We start from the raw sequence: 14736 nt of genomic DNA, 5'->3' as shown, positions 1-14736 counted from the left end.
TGTGGCATCTTGGCTTCACACTCTCAGTCCTGCTGGGGATTACAGGTGAGAGCCATCCCTCCTGGGCCGTTTCACTTTTCATTTCAAGTTGCCTTGTCCTGACTCGTAGGGGTTTGAATCCATCCGTAGGATGCGTTCACTGCTTTTCCTGGCAGCCAAGCGTCAGGCTGGTCCACGTGGTTCCCAGTTTGCGCCCGGCCCGCCCGCCGCGGATTACATTTCCCAGGCAACCCCGCGCGGGAGGCGTGGCTGCGGGATAAAAGTAGCGGCGACGCCGAGTTCGGGTTTACAGCTGGACACGATGGCCGCATGGGCTGAGCGGCTGACGGGCGTGCGGGGAGTGCTGCTTGACATCTCCGGGGTGCTATGTGACAGCAGCGCAAGCGGTGCAACCGTTATCGCAGGCTCTGTGGAGGCAGTGGCGAGGTTAGTGAGCTCAATGCAGGGGGTTCCCGGCTGTGTCACTACCGGGGGCGGGGCGTTCGCGCTAGCCCCGCCTTCTCGAGTGCTAGCCCCACCCCTCAGGCTGGCTAGGAACCTTGGGGGGGAAGGTTGGGTTGGTCCTAGGCATTTATGGGTTGAAGCTGTGTTTTGGAAGCAGTTGGTTAACTTGCAAGTAAAATACAGATTCAAAAAGTGTAGACTATCTCATTAATATTGCAACCTGTTAGGCCGGGGAGATGGCTCCATGGGTAAAGACACTCATTGCCAGTTGTGTGTGACACCTGAGTTCAATTCTTGGGACCCACATGGTAGAATAAGAACGGTGGCTACCGTAAGTTGCCTCTCTCTGCCCTCCATGCATGTGCTCCATCCTAAAAGTAAATAAATGGAAAAGTTACTTTAAAATATTTCATGATGTTGCTTACACGTTTAAGTGGCCATTTTTAATATACTAGGCTAAGTATCAAATGATCCACCTGTTTCTCTTAACTTAGAAAACTTTAAATCATATACGTGGCTAGCCATCTAATTCTCTTGTATTGGTTTTGATTTGAGGAGGACAAGGGGTCTGGCTCATTACGCCTTGCCAATGCAGGATGCTGTCAGAGACCACAATTGGCATTAAACCTGGGCTATTTGTCTTTGGTCCCCAGATAGCATTGTGTAATGTGGATGAGCAGTTGGAGGCTGCTCATTGTTTAGCATTATTCTCTCAAAATCACTCTCTGGGGTACCCTGACCTAACTAGCACTATTTACTTATCTGCAGTTAAATAAGTCCTTTGATCCTGAGAGGCCCTCCCCTACTTATCTCTGTGTGTGTGTGTATGGTTGTGGAGAGAGAGAGAGAGAACACTTGAGCAAGAGAGGTGGCACTGATGATGTAACAAAGGCACAGTGAAAGGGACTGGTGTGGGACAGCTAGTCCTAGGGGTCACCTAGACCCTCTGGGTGGGTAAAAGTCCAGTTTACATGTCTTTCTGGCCTCTACATTGTCTCCACTAACTCCAGAACTTAAGGCTGGCTTTGTTTCACTGAGCCTTGGATATGAGCACTTAATTCTGTGGAGGCCCCTCTTAGAGTGTAGCGGGACGGACACTGGACGATGTAAGCAGCCAGGACGTTATGAGGATCTCATTGGAAGGAAGGTAGACCATAGTTTGTGCTCAAATGAATAAACTGAGTCACCCACCATAGATGAGTATACGTGAAGATAGCGCCAAAGCATGTAAGCCCGGGGATGGTGCCACCTGTAGGAAGTGACTTCCCACTTTAATTAACTGCTGAAGAGAGTCCACCCACCGACAGGCCCAGATGCATGTCTTCTGGATGATGCTACATCTCATCGAGCTGCCAATTGAGATTACCTGTGTCATACATGTGTATCTACACACACACACACACACACACACACACACGAACATGGATACATGTACAAATATGTATAATGGAAATGAGGTTTCTTTTGGCATCTTGCCAAGAAAGCTTTCACATCTATGGCCCAGAATATATAAATCAAAAAAGTCAGCCACTGAGTGAGAATGTGGACAGAGGACATAATCACTCACCAGGAAAGAGACACCAGTGACTCCCTCAGCGCAGGAAAGATGCTCCACCCGTTGCATTAGAAATGCAAATTCAAGTTGGGAACAAGTTCACTTTTTTTCTTTCTTTTTTTTGAGACTTCGTAGAACCAAGTGCTGCCACCTTATGTGAGAAGACACAGTTGGCACTGCAGTAGTGGATACAATTCTGGGTATTTGTCCTGACTTGTTTACTAGAAATAACAGTGGTGGCGGACACCTTTAATCCTAGCACAGAAAAGGCAGAGGCAGGAGGATCTCTGTGAGTTCAAGTCCAGCCTGGTTTACAAAATGAGTTACAGGACAGCAAAAGCTACACAAAGAAACCCTGTCTGAGAGAGAGAGAGAGAGAGAGAGAAGAGAAAAGAAAAAAGAAAAGTAATTGAAATAAAAGCTGTGTCTTTTGAAACCATAAAGGACCAAGAACAATCACTCTCCATAATCAGGGAAGAGTCACTGTCCCTCTCTCCACAGTTGGCACCATACAGTGTGAGTGAGGACAGCAATCACATGTGTCCTGTTTGCAGTAGAAAAGGCAGGAATGCACATGTTCCTGTTGCAGTGTTTGCATAAACCTCGGAGAGACACTTGCTACTATTTTGGAGTCTTAGTGAAGAGATGGGGTTGGAGCATAGAGAAGTGGGTTGGGAAGAACGGAGGAAAGTCCCTTCATTGTCCAGCTTTATATATCAACATTTTTAAAGCTTTTGAACCATTCAGAATCAGAGTTATAACATGTGGCTTTCCTCAGCTGCACGTGAAGAATGGTTTTACGAGGGGCATAAAGCAGGGAGATGTGGGGGGAGGGCAGGGCAGGGAGAGAAAAATGGAGAAATAAAAATAAAAATTCTTAATAACCATCTAAGATGTAGCTTGAGAGCCCTCCTGATGGTTACAGTGGATGCTAAGACAGTGGGATGGTGTCTGGTGAGATGCCTGTCCTTATGCTGGGTGTGTCTTACTGCTCGGGACTGTTCAGCAAACCTGTGCATCTGGGCATGTCTTAATTCCCTCTGAGTGCCTCTCTTTCTCTCTTCAGCCTTGTGCTTAAGTTGAAATTAAAATATCTTCAACAAAACTTCCAATTCTGCTTCATAAACTGACCAGTCCTGAAAAATCTGATGAGAGTTGAAGCCACCACTCCTGGTTTGGCCTGAAATGAGGTCTCTGAAAGTCCAGTGGAGTTAGTTCCTCTGGCTGCTGAGGGTAGCTTTGTGGAGCTATATCTTTGTCCCCTTCGTCGCCAGCAGTGGCAGGGTCATTATTACTTTCCAGCCCCATGAAAAATAGTGCAAAGGTGCTGCGAAGGTGCAGAGCCTCAGTCCCTGTCCCCATTTTTTGTTTTTGTTTTTCTCCTGTCAGGAGCACAGATGTTGGCAGGGACTGACAAGAGATGGTGCCGCTTGTCTGAGCCTTTGATTTCTAGACAGTAGTGCGGCTCTGGATAGTACACCTTCCAGTCAGGCAGTGTCCAAGGATCTCCCAGGGGCTGACCTTTGAGGGTGAGTGTTCTCTACTCACAGGCATTTCATCAGTGATTTCTTTTATAGCTCTCTGACGTCCACGGTGGGTGCTATTACCTCCCTTGTTTGGTTGATTGTTTTGTTTTGTTGGAGACAGGGTTTCTCTATGTAGCCCAGGCTGGCCTTGAACTCAGAGATCTGCATGCCTCTGCCTCCTGAGCACTGGGATTAAAGATGTGCACCACCACTGTCAGGCCTGTTGTTACCTTTCTTAGTTAGCAGGCCTACTTTCTTAATTAGCAAGCTCACTCTGTACCTAAGCTAGGATAGCAAAGAAAGCCCTGAACCCCACTCTGCCAGCCCCAGAGCAGGCCCTTAGCCGTCATCCTAGATCTGTGCCTGGACTTGTGAGGGGCAAGGGACTAGCAAGGCTTCCCTCTAAATCAGTGGTCTCAACCTTCCTAATGTTACAACCCCTTACTATAATTCCTCATGCTGTGGTGACCCCCAACCGTAAAATTATTTTCGATGCTACTTCATATCTGTAATTTTTGCTACTGTTAAATATTTTTTGGAGATCGAGGTTGGCCACAGGGGCTCTGATCCACAGGTTGAGAACCACCGCCCTAAATGGTTGCCTCTGAACTGACACTCCTAGCTTGTCACAGTGCTGCCCAAGAAAAGGATGCAAAGAGTTGTGGTGTTAGGAAGGTCCCTGTGAGCTCTGGGCTTGTGCCTGGTCCTCGGAAAGCTTTTCTAAGATGTGCCTGAGTACTATAGAGATGGCATTTGCTGCTCTTGCAAAGGACCAGGGTTCAGGTTCTAGCAACTACATTGTCGTTCCCAACACCCACACATGTGCTGCACAGTAAAACAACCATACACATAAAATAAATAAATCTTAAAGAAATTAAAAAAGATCTGTTTTGACCCCTGCAGGCTTGCATAGCAGGGGTATCTATCTCTGGTGTGGTGACACTGAAATGTAGCAGCCTGTGACAACAATCCTAAAATACACTGAAGGCAGCTGTGGAGCAGGCCGAGGGGAAAGCCCTCTTTATTGGAGCCTGTGAGATTATGCCCGTTGAGGGGGCAAGGAACCCAGAGGCCTGACATCGACATCTCTGAGCTCCCCGCTTCCTTTGGTACTGGATCAAGTCCCTAAATCTCTACCTGGGCTGCTGGAGCATCTCAAGTGACCTTTGGTCTCTCTTGACTGACAATCCTTTCCTTGCCTCATTTCTTCTGTGGCTTTGGCTGAGAATGCTTCCAAGCATCCCTGGCCTCTCTTTCTTCTTGCTCAGGCATAGTAGGGCAGCCCCACCCTCTTCCCCTGTGACATGTGCCAGAGGCTTGGGTAAGAGGTTTGCCCTCTGTTAAAACACACCTGCTTTTGAAGTTTTCCCGGGTGGGGGTGGGGTTTTCCTCTCTGGGTGGATGAGCCAATACTGGCTCTCCCAGAATCCTTCACAGATGGGTCCAGCTTGCCAGGCTACGCAGCTGGGCCTCCAGCTGGCTTGTGTGGTCTTGAAGGATCTTTCCACCTTTCCCTCTGTGACCCCTTGAAGTGCAGGGCTCCCTTTGAAGTCCTGCCAGAGTGCAGAGGAAGTCCCTGGGGTCAGGCCCTCAGCCTGAGGGACACATGAGACGGGGGAGGGGGGAGACCCTGGGGAGACCCTGGCAGTTCCCAGGCACAGCAGCCCCCAGGAGGCATCTTCATTTTTGGAGTCCAGGAGTGGGTGGCTCACTGTCTTCCATTATTCTCTCTGGATTTTCTGGGGTGACAGATTTTTAATTTTATTATTATTTTTTTATTTTTACATTTTCTAGGAAGTTCTCACTTATTGGGGGACAGACTTATTGGACACAGGAAGAGGATAATCTTAGCCTTTGAAAATGAGATGGAGGTCACCTGAAGGAGGCTCGTCAGCCTCACTCCCTAGGCTCACATTCACACCCTGCCCATCGAGTCCTTTCCAAGATGAGGGTGGAGGTCCTGAGAAGCAGAAAAGGGGCTGAATTCTCACAAAGGCAAAGGAATGCACGAATCCACACACACACCCAGCAAACCTTAGTTGGATCCCTGCAGTACCAGGAACGTGCTGCTCTAGACCCAGAGAATCTGATAGTGAGCCAGGTGGCTAGAAATCAATGACCATGTGACCAGTGCCGGAGACCAATAGTGAACAAGTTGTGCTGGGTAGGCTGAACTTGGACTGTATGGGTGGAAGTCCGGGGCTGCAGGTGCTCACAGGCCTCACAGGTCCCATGAGCATCGAGTTGAGATCCAGTGAGGTGAGCCTGAGAGCTTCCTAGATGCTCTTAGATGGAAGAAGGGCAGCTTCACCCTATACCCCCATACACACACTTAGTCCTGGAAGCTGTTGGGTGGGGCTGACTGACTGTTGTAGGACCTGTGGGCAGGTGTGGACATCTGTAACCGCCTGGGTCCCCCCACCCCCAAAGGCCTTTATTGGATCCCATTTGTGGGCAGATTGGGCTCCCTCAGGGAAGCCATTCAGAGGCAGGCAGGGCACAGCAGGGGCTGCAGCACAAAGGCCCTGGCGGCTGGGCCGGCCCTAATGATGGCCCCCCGAGGCATCTGCATGTGAAAGGAGATGAGCCTTTACGACATCCTGTCGAAGGCCACTAAAGCACATCTGGACGAGCCTAGGCCAGACTGGCCTTTTTGGGGCCAGCGGAAGGAACCAGGCTTGGCCTCAGCTCCGGGCAGTCTCATAAAGCAATTCCCACCCAGAATGGTGAGCCAGGCCCAGCCTTCCAGGTGGCTCCTCTCGATCCTCAGGGTGAAGTCATAGGGACTCTAAGGAAACCCAGATGCCATACAGAAAGTCTGGGTGCAGCAGCATGTGATCGGTAAGGACAGCTTTGAAATCTGGCTAGTCCTCACCTCTAGGACCTCAGTGCTCAGCTGTCAGGACAGCATCCAGTCAGGAGGACAAGGTTCCCAGGAGTAGCCATAACAGAGAAGAGAGTGGACCATGCCAAGCTGCCTCCTTTCAGTCCCACCTCTGGGCCAGGCTAGCCCGGAGTCAGCTGGGGAAGGCTCTTGCTTGAGTTTGCTTACCCTGCCTACCAGGAGCTCTGGTGACTCCACCCAGGCCCTGGGCAAGGGTCTCTACCCTTGGGCAAGAGCTGATGGTGATATTGAGTGATATTGCCCTTTTCCTGTCCACAGGTGAGCCATGATGGGGAGGGCATGAACCAGAACCAGAGCAGCACACTCTTTATCCTGGATTCTGGGTTTTCTGTTTTGTAATGTCATCCAACGCTAGAAGTTTCATAACATAGGTAACGTCCTTCAGTTAATGTCCCTGCCAGCACTTGATTCAGAGAAAAGCCCAAGGTCTTTGCCATCACCTCTGCCACAGTACCTGCTCAGACTGACCCTGTGGGTCTTCCATACCCTTTCTTTTATGTTCCCTCCAAAGCCCAGAGCATCTCCCTCTCCTGATCTCTCCAGTCCCCAAGGCAGCTGCCTGTCACAGGGACACTGCCCTTGTCCTGTCTCCCCTTCCCCCAACTCTGTGTTCAGCCAGAGTAAGGTCTTAACTCGTTATTGCCCTCAGAGTAAATTTTAAAAATGACATTTAGTTAATTGTGCTTGTAGGCACATGCACACACAGGAAGGTCTGAGAACAGTTTAAAGCAGTTGGTTCTCTCTTTCCGCCATGTGGATCTCGGGGCTTGAACTCAAGTCATCTTGAGCTGGCTCACCAGGCTGCGGCCTCACAGAATGGTTGTTTTTCTATATTTTATTTGGGGAAAGAAAACCCAAATTAAACAGGAAATCAGAAGAAAGAATGTTTGCTGAGAGATCAGTCAGTGCAAAGCCTGAGGGTGTTTTGAGGAGTGAGGGTGGTGAGGTTGGGGGTGTGTCGACTGCACACATCTGATTTGTACGTCAGCGACCACCCAAGTGTATCAGGAGAGAGAGTGGCTGAACAGTGCCTTGTCCAGACTGTAGAGTCTCTGGATGACACCGTATCCGGATTGCAGACTCTGTGTAGCTGGGAAGGAGAGAGAATTAGCTCTTTTGATTAGTTCATATTTGACCTGAGCTATATGTTTATAAATAAGCTATAGGGTGATGTATATATACAGTGTAATGGAATACAATGAGGCAAGGGGGTACATTATTTAGTGGGCCCGAGTCAAAGTACACCCCTGAGAAATTATGACCTACAACAGACCTGGGATAAAGGGGCTTATTGGGGGAAGGGAGAGGCGTGAGGACCTGAGGAAGAGGTAGAGGCAGAGGAGTAGACATGTAGACAGGCAGACATACTGGAGCAGAGCCTTGAGGGCGGAGAAAAGGGGTGGCGGGGTGGGGCACCCACAGAGAACAGATAGAGGAGATGCTGAGAACAGACAAAGAGCTGGAGTGGCTGACTGGTCTGTTTTTAATCCAGCACGCGCCTGTCGCACCTGACTGGGGCAGGTCGTGGGCTAAGCAATTGCTAGGTGCCTGAGGGCAGGCCAGCGAAATGCCTGAAATCTAACATGAATACCTTTAAAAAATGATTTCATGGTTTTATTTAGTTTACACTGTGTGTGTGTGCTTGTGCTATGGCACATACGTAGAACTTAGATGGTAACTTGCAAGAGTCAGTTCTCTCTTTCCACCGCGTGGGCGCTCAGGATCATCCTCTGGTGACAGTCGTGGCAGTGGGCTCCTGAACCGGCTGAGCCACCTCACCTTACTGGTTACTTTCGAGATGAAGATTTCACTTTGCTGCCCAGAACATAGGGAGACCTGAGCTGCTGAGTCCACGAATATTACCCTGCTCCTGTTTCCCAAGAGCAGCAGTTCTGGATCTTTCTAGTAGCCCTTTCGTACAGTTCCTCACATTGTGGCGACTCCCAACCATAAGGCTATTTCATTGTTACTTCATAACTGTAGTTCTGTTACGGTTACACATCGTAATGTAAGTATCTGATATGTGACCCCCCCCCCCAAAGGGGTTGTGACCTATAGCTTGAGAACTGTTGCCCTAGGATCCCAGGCGGTCACCACTGTGCCTGACTAGTATACCATCTTTTTTTTGGTTTCTTGAGACAGGGTTTCTCTGTGTAGCCCTGGCTGTCCTGGCACTCACTCTGTAGACCAGGCTGGCCTCGAACTCAGAAATCCGCTTGCCTCTCCCTCCCGAGTGCTGGGATTAAAGGCATGCACCACCATGCCCGGCTCGTATACCATCTTTTAAAAGACAGATACACCCACTGCCATCTACCTGGACTGGTGTCATAATTGATCTGTGAACTTGAGCTTGCTGGAAGGAGGCTGAGAGCCTGAGGTGAGTGTGGGAGACTGTAATTGTCTCGGCTGCAATCTCAAGCATGGTAGGCAGGATCACCCTGGAAGTCAGAGCAGCCCGTGTGGGTGTTCTAGATCAGAGTTACTGATTTATCTTGAGTGTGGCGCAGGTAACCCGTGAAGCTCACTTACGATGCCAAAGCCCCCAGGACAGAGAGAGAAGCTGATTAGCAAAGCAGTATTCAAGCACTGCTTGCTGTTATGAGATGGGGGAGGGGGAAGGTTGACGTCTCCCCGTCATGGTGCCTCCACAATACCTACCAAGTCCTGATGCTGCATCTCTCTGAGTAGAACTCCCTCACTCAGGGCTCCTCTCCCTTGGTCTTGCTTCCCGGAAACCCTGCCTTCCTATTGGACCGAACCTGTCTAGTAGAAGGTTGAGATGGCCAACACCGGCACATGTCACCATGTAATCATCTCTGACATTTACTATTGAGTATTTGCAATTTGCCACATACTTCCCAAGTGTCTCTTTAAATATCGAATCAAAACCCTATCTGGTATCTGCTATGAATGCCTTGCTGCATAAATGAGGAACCCGGCGTTTGCTTGACGTAGGCAGCCAGCTGCAGGACACACAGGGAGGCATGTCTGCTTTGTGAGCCCAGCTTCCCCTTGCCCATGGGTTACTTGACCCTCAACCATCTAGCCTGCTCAAGGCCACTGCTGCTTGGGGATGACTGCCTGTCACCTGAGTTTGCAGGGCTGGAGAGTGAGATTTGTTCCCATGGCTATCCCCAGCATGCTTCATATCCCTCAGTCTCCCTTTTGGGTGACCCACTTAGGTCGGCAGGTCACCAGGATCTCCCAGGTTACCAAGTTCATGTGCTTGACTCACGTGTTTGTCAATTGCTGTGAAATCGATGCTCTGGCCTTGGCGTATCCCTGTGATCTGAGCTTAAGCACGTCATAGAGAACACAGAGGTTGGATGTTCTGAGGGCAGGTGATGTGGGCACCAGCACAGGGACGGGGTACTATGTGTTTTGTAAGGGCCTTGGCTGGGGGCCTGTCTAAGTCACATGACCTTCCTGAAAGCACTTGCCCTAATGGCCTTCATCCAGAGAAGCTAAGACCTGGCCACTGCGCACTGCTGTTCTGCTCTCTGCTCAGAGTTTGGACTCTGACCACACATAGTGACCACACACATGGGACACTGCTCAACAGTGCCCATTGGAGCCCGAGGAGGTTGGGAAGGCTGGACTGTGAAGGTGTAGCAGGACCAGCCTAGCTTGTGCTGTGTTGGAGGCTTTCCAATCCTGAGAGTTTTCTGCTGCTGTCAGTGAGTGAGGAGTTCATGGAGGTCTCAGAGGTCTCAGAGGTGTGTCTCTTCTGTGCCAGTCTTGATAGTGTCTCCAGCATGGAGCCCAAGAGCCCTCTGAGTGCCAGCTCTGAGATGGGATATCTTATAATCCCCGTTTAGGAGGAAACTGGAGAATCGGGAGTTCAAGGTCATCCTTGGCTACATATTCACTTTGAAGCTCACCTGGACTCCTTGGCACCTTCTTTAGAAAGAAGGGAAGGAAGGAAGGAAGGAAGGAAGGAAGGAAGGAAGGAAGGAAGGAAGGGAGGAAGGGAGGAAGGGAGGAAGGGAGGAAGGGAGGGAGGGAGGGAGGGAGGGAGGAAGGGAGGAAGGGAGGGAAGGAGGAAGGAAGGAAGGAAGGAAGGAAGAAAGGAAGGAAGGGAAGGAAAGGAAAGGAGGGAGGGAGGGAGGAAGGAAGGAAGGAAGGAGAGAGAGAGAGAGAGAGAGAGAGAGAGAGAGAGAGAGAGAGAGAGAGAGAGAGAAAGCTTTTCAGGAGCCAGGCATGGTAGTGCACCGCTTAAGTCCAGCAGTCAGAAGGCTGAGGCAAGAGGTTTTGGTTTTGGTTTTGGTTTTGTTTCTTTGTTGTTGTTGTTTAATTAAGGCTCTCTTGGCCTACTCTGTCTCAAGAAACTAAGCCAAACCAAACCCATTCTGGTACCCTCTGGCTGCGGAGGATCCTGGGGAGCTAGCTGCCTGTATTTTTCAAATAACCCTAGAGGTAGTATTAAGATCTTCTTCCCTTGTGATGGTTCGTTCATACTACATGTTAACTGGAGCTAGAATTACTGTGGAGACAAATCTCTGGGCATGTCTGGGAGGGATTTTCTTTTTTTTTTTTTAAGATTTATTTATTTATTACATGTAAGTACACTGTAGCTGTCTTCAGACACTCCAGAAGAGGGCGCCAGATCTCGTTACGGATGGTTGTGAGCCACCATGTGGTTGCTGGGATTAGAACTCTGGACCTTCAGAAGAGCAGTCGGGTGCTCTTACCCACTGAGCCATCTCACCAGCCCTGGGAGGGATTTTCTAACGTGGCTAATACATGGGAAGGCCTGCCCTATATGTGGATGACATCATTCTATGGGTTACCGTATCCCAGGCTGAATAAGAGGGAGAACGCTAGCTGAGCACCAGCATGCAGCTGTCTGTGCTTTTCACCTGTGAACACAAATGCCGCCGTGCCTTCTCCACCATGATGGGATGTTCACCCCTTGAACTGGGAGCCAGAATAGACCCTTCCTCCCTCAAGCATTTTACCAGGTATTTTTCGACACCAACAGAAAAGTTACTAACTGACACATCCCATAGGAAATGGCCTCTCACGGCCCTGCTTCTCATTTCGATAGTATGTGAGACCCTCCAATCCACCCTAGGTGAGGTCTGAGTAGGACTAGTGGTTAGAGTAGTGGAAGACTGGGGGAAACTTTCCCAATCTCTGCCACATGAGCTTCTCTGGTACCAGGTGGGCCTTGGATCCAATTTGGAATTTGAGTCATAGGTCACTCCCAGTAAAGGATCTATAGCACTACTAGATTTGGGTACCACATCAGACTCATTTTGGACAGAAACCAGAAGGCTTTCAAATAACCTCCAAGTTTGAGATGACTTCATGGACATTTAGCCTGTAAACACATGGTTTAAACCCTTGGACGGCCCTGTCCTGTAGTTCCTGTTGATCCTGCTCAGTAGTTCCTTACAGTCTTGTGGTCTCCGTGAACTCTTTTGGTTTTGGGAACCCTGACTCTTCCTACAGCCCCATAGCTCTACCTAGTTGTCCAAATGCCACGGACCACCCCAATCAGGTATAGGGGTCCCTGGAGTGAGGGTCCTCGAAGCTAGGTAGGTAAGGATTCGGCAGTGACAAACAGAAACAAACACAAACGCAGTTTGAATCTGAGTGTATTTTGCAGCTCTCAAGCAGGGGATTTTATACATTTAAAAAACCAAACATTACGTCTCTTAGAAACTGTCTCCAGTGAAACAATCACAAATACCAACAAAAGTCATTTGGCACAGTAAAGCACAAAAATCATCCAAGCATTACAACTCTGAAACTATGTATTCAGTGAATCACAAACAGAACAGGTAACATCATTATAAATCATCAAAATATAATAATTCTAAGAGGATGTATTCAGTGAGGGTAGCCATCCAAGGCTAGTGGCATGTTTACAGGAGCAGGTTAATAAATCTTTATGGTCAGCACTCTTAACCACTGAGCTAACTCTCTAGCCCCATGGTCAATTATTATTTAATAATATATAATTATTATTATGTAAAGCCTGATTTTTTATAAATCTTCAACACATAAATTTAAACTATTTTAATTCTTTCTAATTAAGGCTTTCTTTACCATATACCAAAACCCACCTCTGATGACACACGTGTAACCATATGAAATTTTATTGTTGGGAAAGTTTTTATCTATCATCATAGTTTTGTAAATGATTTAAAAAGTAAAGTGTTGGTTTCCCCGAGGATAAGGTCATGTTAGTGACTGACCTCATCTCTAGAGATGGTATCTTACCCATTATTCTTGCTTAAGATCTTGGCCTGGGCTACTAGGAACATATGAAATAAGAAAAGGAATAAGAGAAAGCAAAGCAAATAGATTGCCCTGAGAACTATGGCTCAATAATTTTTCTCGCGAAGAGTTCCACAACCAGTTCCTGGAAGCCTCCCCTTTTGAGGTCAGTTGCCTCAGTCTATGGAACTTGTCACACAGATCCTACTGGAGGTGGTGTGGCACCTAAAGTTGTAGTCCCTGGAGTGGTGCCCAGGAGTGCTCTGCCCTGTCTGTTCTTGTGACACCCATCGAAGCAAAGGGCATGATACGCTGAAGTCACCACTCTGGTTTTCAGGAGCCTAGAGCTGGCAGAGCAACAGGAGGAACAAGGTCTTAATGTCATGCAGGGTATAAGCTAGTGGAGGGTGGCCTCTGTGTGAACAGGGTAAGGTGGGGCCTTTGGAGGGAAGAGCATGTGGACCTGGCCTTAAAGGATAGGATTCCGATCCAGGGGATGATGAAGATATAGTCACTGATAACGAGAAGACCTCCAGGCAGATAAAGGCAACAAAAGCCAGGGCTACAGGAAGAGGAGGAGGGACCCTGGCTGTTCTTTCCCTGGCAAGCTCCTGGCCCTGCCTGGCCTCCTTTTTTGGTCCCTCTGAGGGGAGTTCATGACTCTTCAGCTTCTGAGACCTGGGCAAGCTGGAGAGGGCAGGCTTTGAGCTGTCCCAAGGTCACGCAGGATGTCCAGTAATTGTCCTAACACTTTACCTGCCACGGAACAGTAATGAGAGGGTTTTCATTATTTTCGGGTGAGTGCTCCTGGCAGATGCCCGACAGCCAGCAGATGTGTAAAGTCCGAGGTGATTTGTAAGGGACTGGCTCATCTATGCACAGTAATTGCACAGGGCGATGTTGTCACTCAGAGGAGCATCCTGGCCTGCTGGCTGAGGTTAAGGTCAGTTCAAAGATCCAGTTGGATCACAGGAAGTAGAACTCTTTGAGGGGCGAGTCAGTGGCTAAGACTCTGGCCACAATCTTAGTGGGGCCTGCAGGCCAGCCAGGAGCATCCCCCTTCAAGGCTTTAGTATGTTGGGATGGACCAGCCACTGTCCTTCACCCGTGTCCCTTCTGTAGCTCTCTGCAAGCTGTGCCTTTTTGAGCTTTCCTCATGATCTGGGATCTGTTCTAGGTCTCCCAAGGCCAGATCTGCACCATGTGGCACTGGCGCTCACCCAGAGATATAGCTATGGTCTCTCGGCTCCCTTTGCTCCTCCTACTTCTGCCTTCGTTGTTGGTGTTACAAGCATATGTCACCACACCCAGCCCGAGTGGTCTCTGAGGATACCAGGCCTATCATATGAGACCCCCTGTCTTATGATTGTACCTAATCATAATTTACTGTCCAAAGGCGGATATTAGGGTTTCAGTGTAGACATTTGGTGAGGCATACTTCACTCCATAGCTCAGGCCATTCAGGCCTCACATTGGTATGCAGCATCTTGCCCATCTCAGTTTCAACCCAGGTACACACACGGGTCAGACCCACACATGTCTCACCCCTCCCTAGAGTAGGATGCCCCAGAGCAGAGAGTTGAGTCTGCTGGGCCCTGCCCGGGGCATAGTGTTACATTCGAAGGTCCTGGGCATTTTGTCCTTTGTACCTGCTCACAAGTTCATGTGTAGCTGAGGGCCCCAAAAGCTTTATGCTCTCGGGCCAGGTGACCTGGGTCATTTCTCTTCTAGGAGACTTCCCTTCCTTCTCCTGAGTGGGGAATACATTTACTCTGTTAGCTCCTTGGTATCAATGGTCACCTGTGAGGAAGACCTGCCCTGGGGTATGAAGACAAGATCGGGCCATGGACATTGAGCACAATGACAGTGCTTCTCCAGCCAAGAATCCATGAAAACCTGTATTGGTTTTATTAGCTTTAGACTTTAAAAAATGTAATCTTTAATTTTATGTGTATGGGTGTCTGTGCACCATGTGTGTAAGTACCCACAGAGGCCTGGACAGGCTGTCTGATCCCCTGGAACTGAAGGTGCATACAGTTGTGAGCTGCCACATGGGTGCTGGGAACCAAACCTGGGTCCTC

General features: G+C 49.1%; 1 protein-coding gene across 1 annotated transcript in view; it reads left to right on the top strand.

The window, feature by feature from the left end:
- Nucleotides 1-222: 222 nt before the first annotated feature.
- Lhpp (phospholysine phosphohistidine inorganic pyrophosphate phosphatase) overlaps nt 223-14736 on the top strand; it is a 96761-nt gene continuing 82247 nt past the window's right edge. Inside the window, exon 1 of the mRNA XM_021167621.2 lies at nt 223-426. Coding sequence (XP_021023280.1) covers nt 302-426 — 125 coding nt within the window. The 5' untranslated portion in view covers nt 223-301. The remainder of the gene's footprint in view (nt 427-14736) is intronic.

Source organism: Mus caroli, unplaced genomic scaffold (genome assembly GCF_978045245.1).
Source record: "Mus caroli unplaced genomic scaffold, Mus_caroli_1 scaffold_8, whole genome shotgun sequence".
NCBI classification, from domain to species: domain Eukaryota; kingdom Metazoa; phylum Chordata; class Mammalia; order Rodentia; family Muridae; genus Mus; species Mus caroli.
Note: the sequence above shows the minus strand (reverse complement) of the source record. Positions and strands in the feature narration are given on the sequence as shown.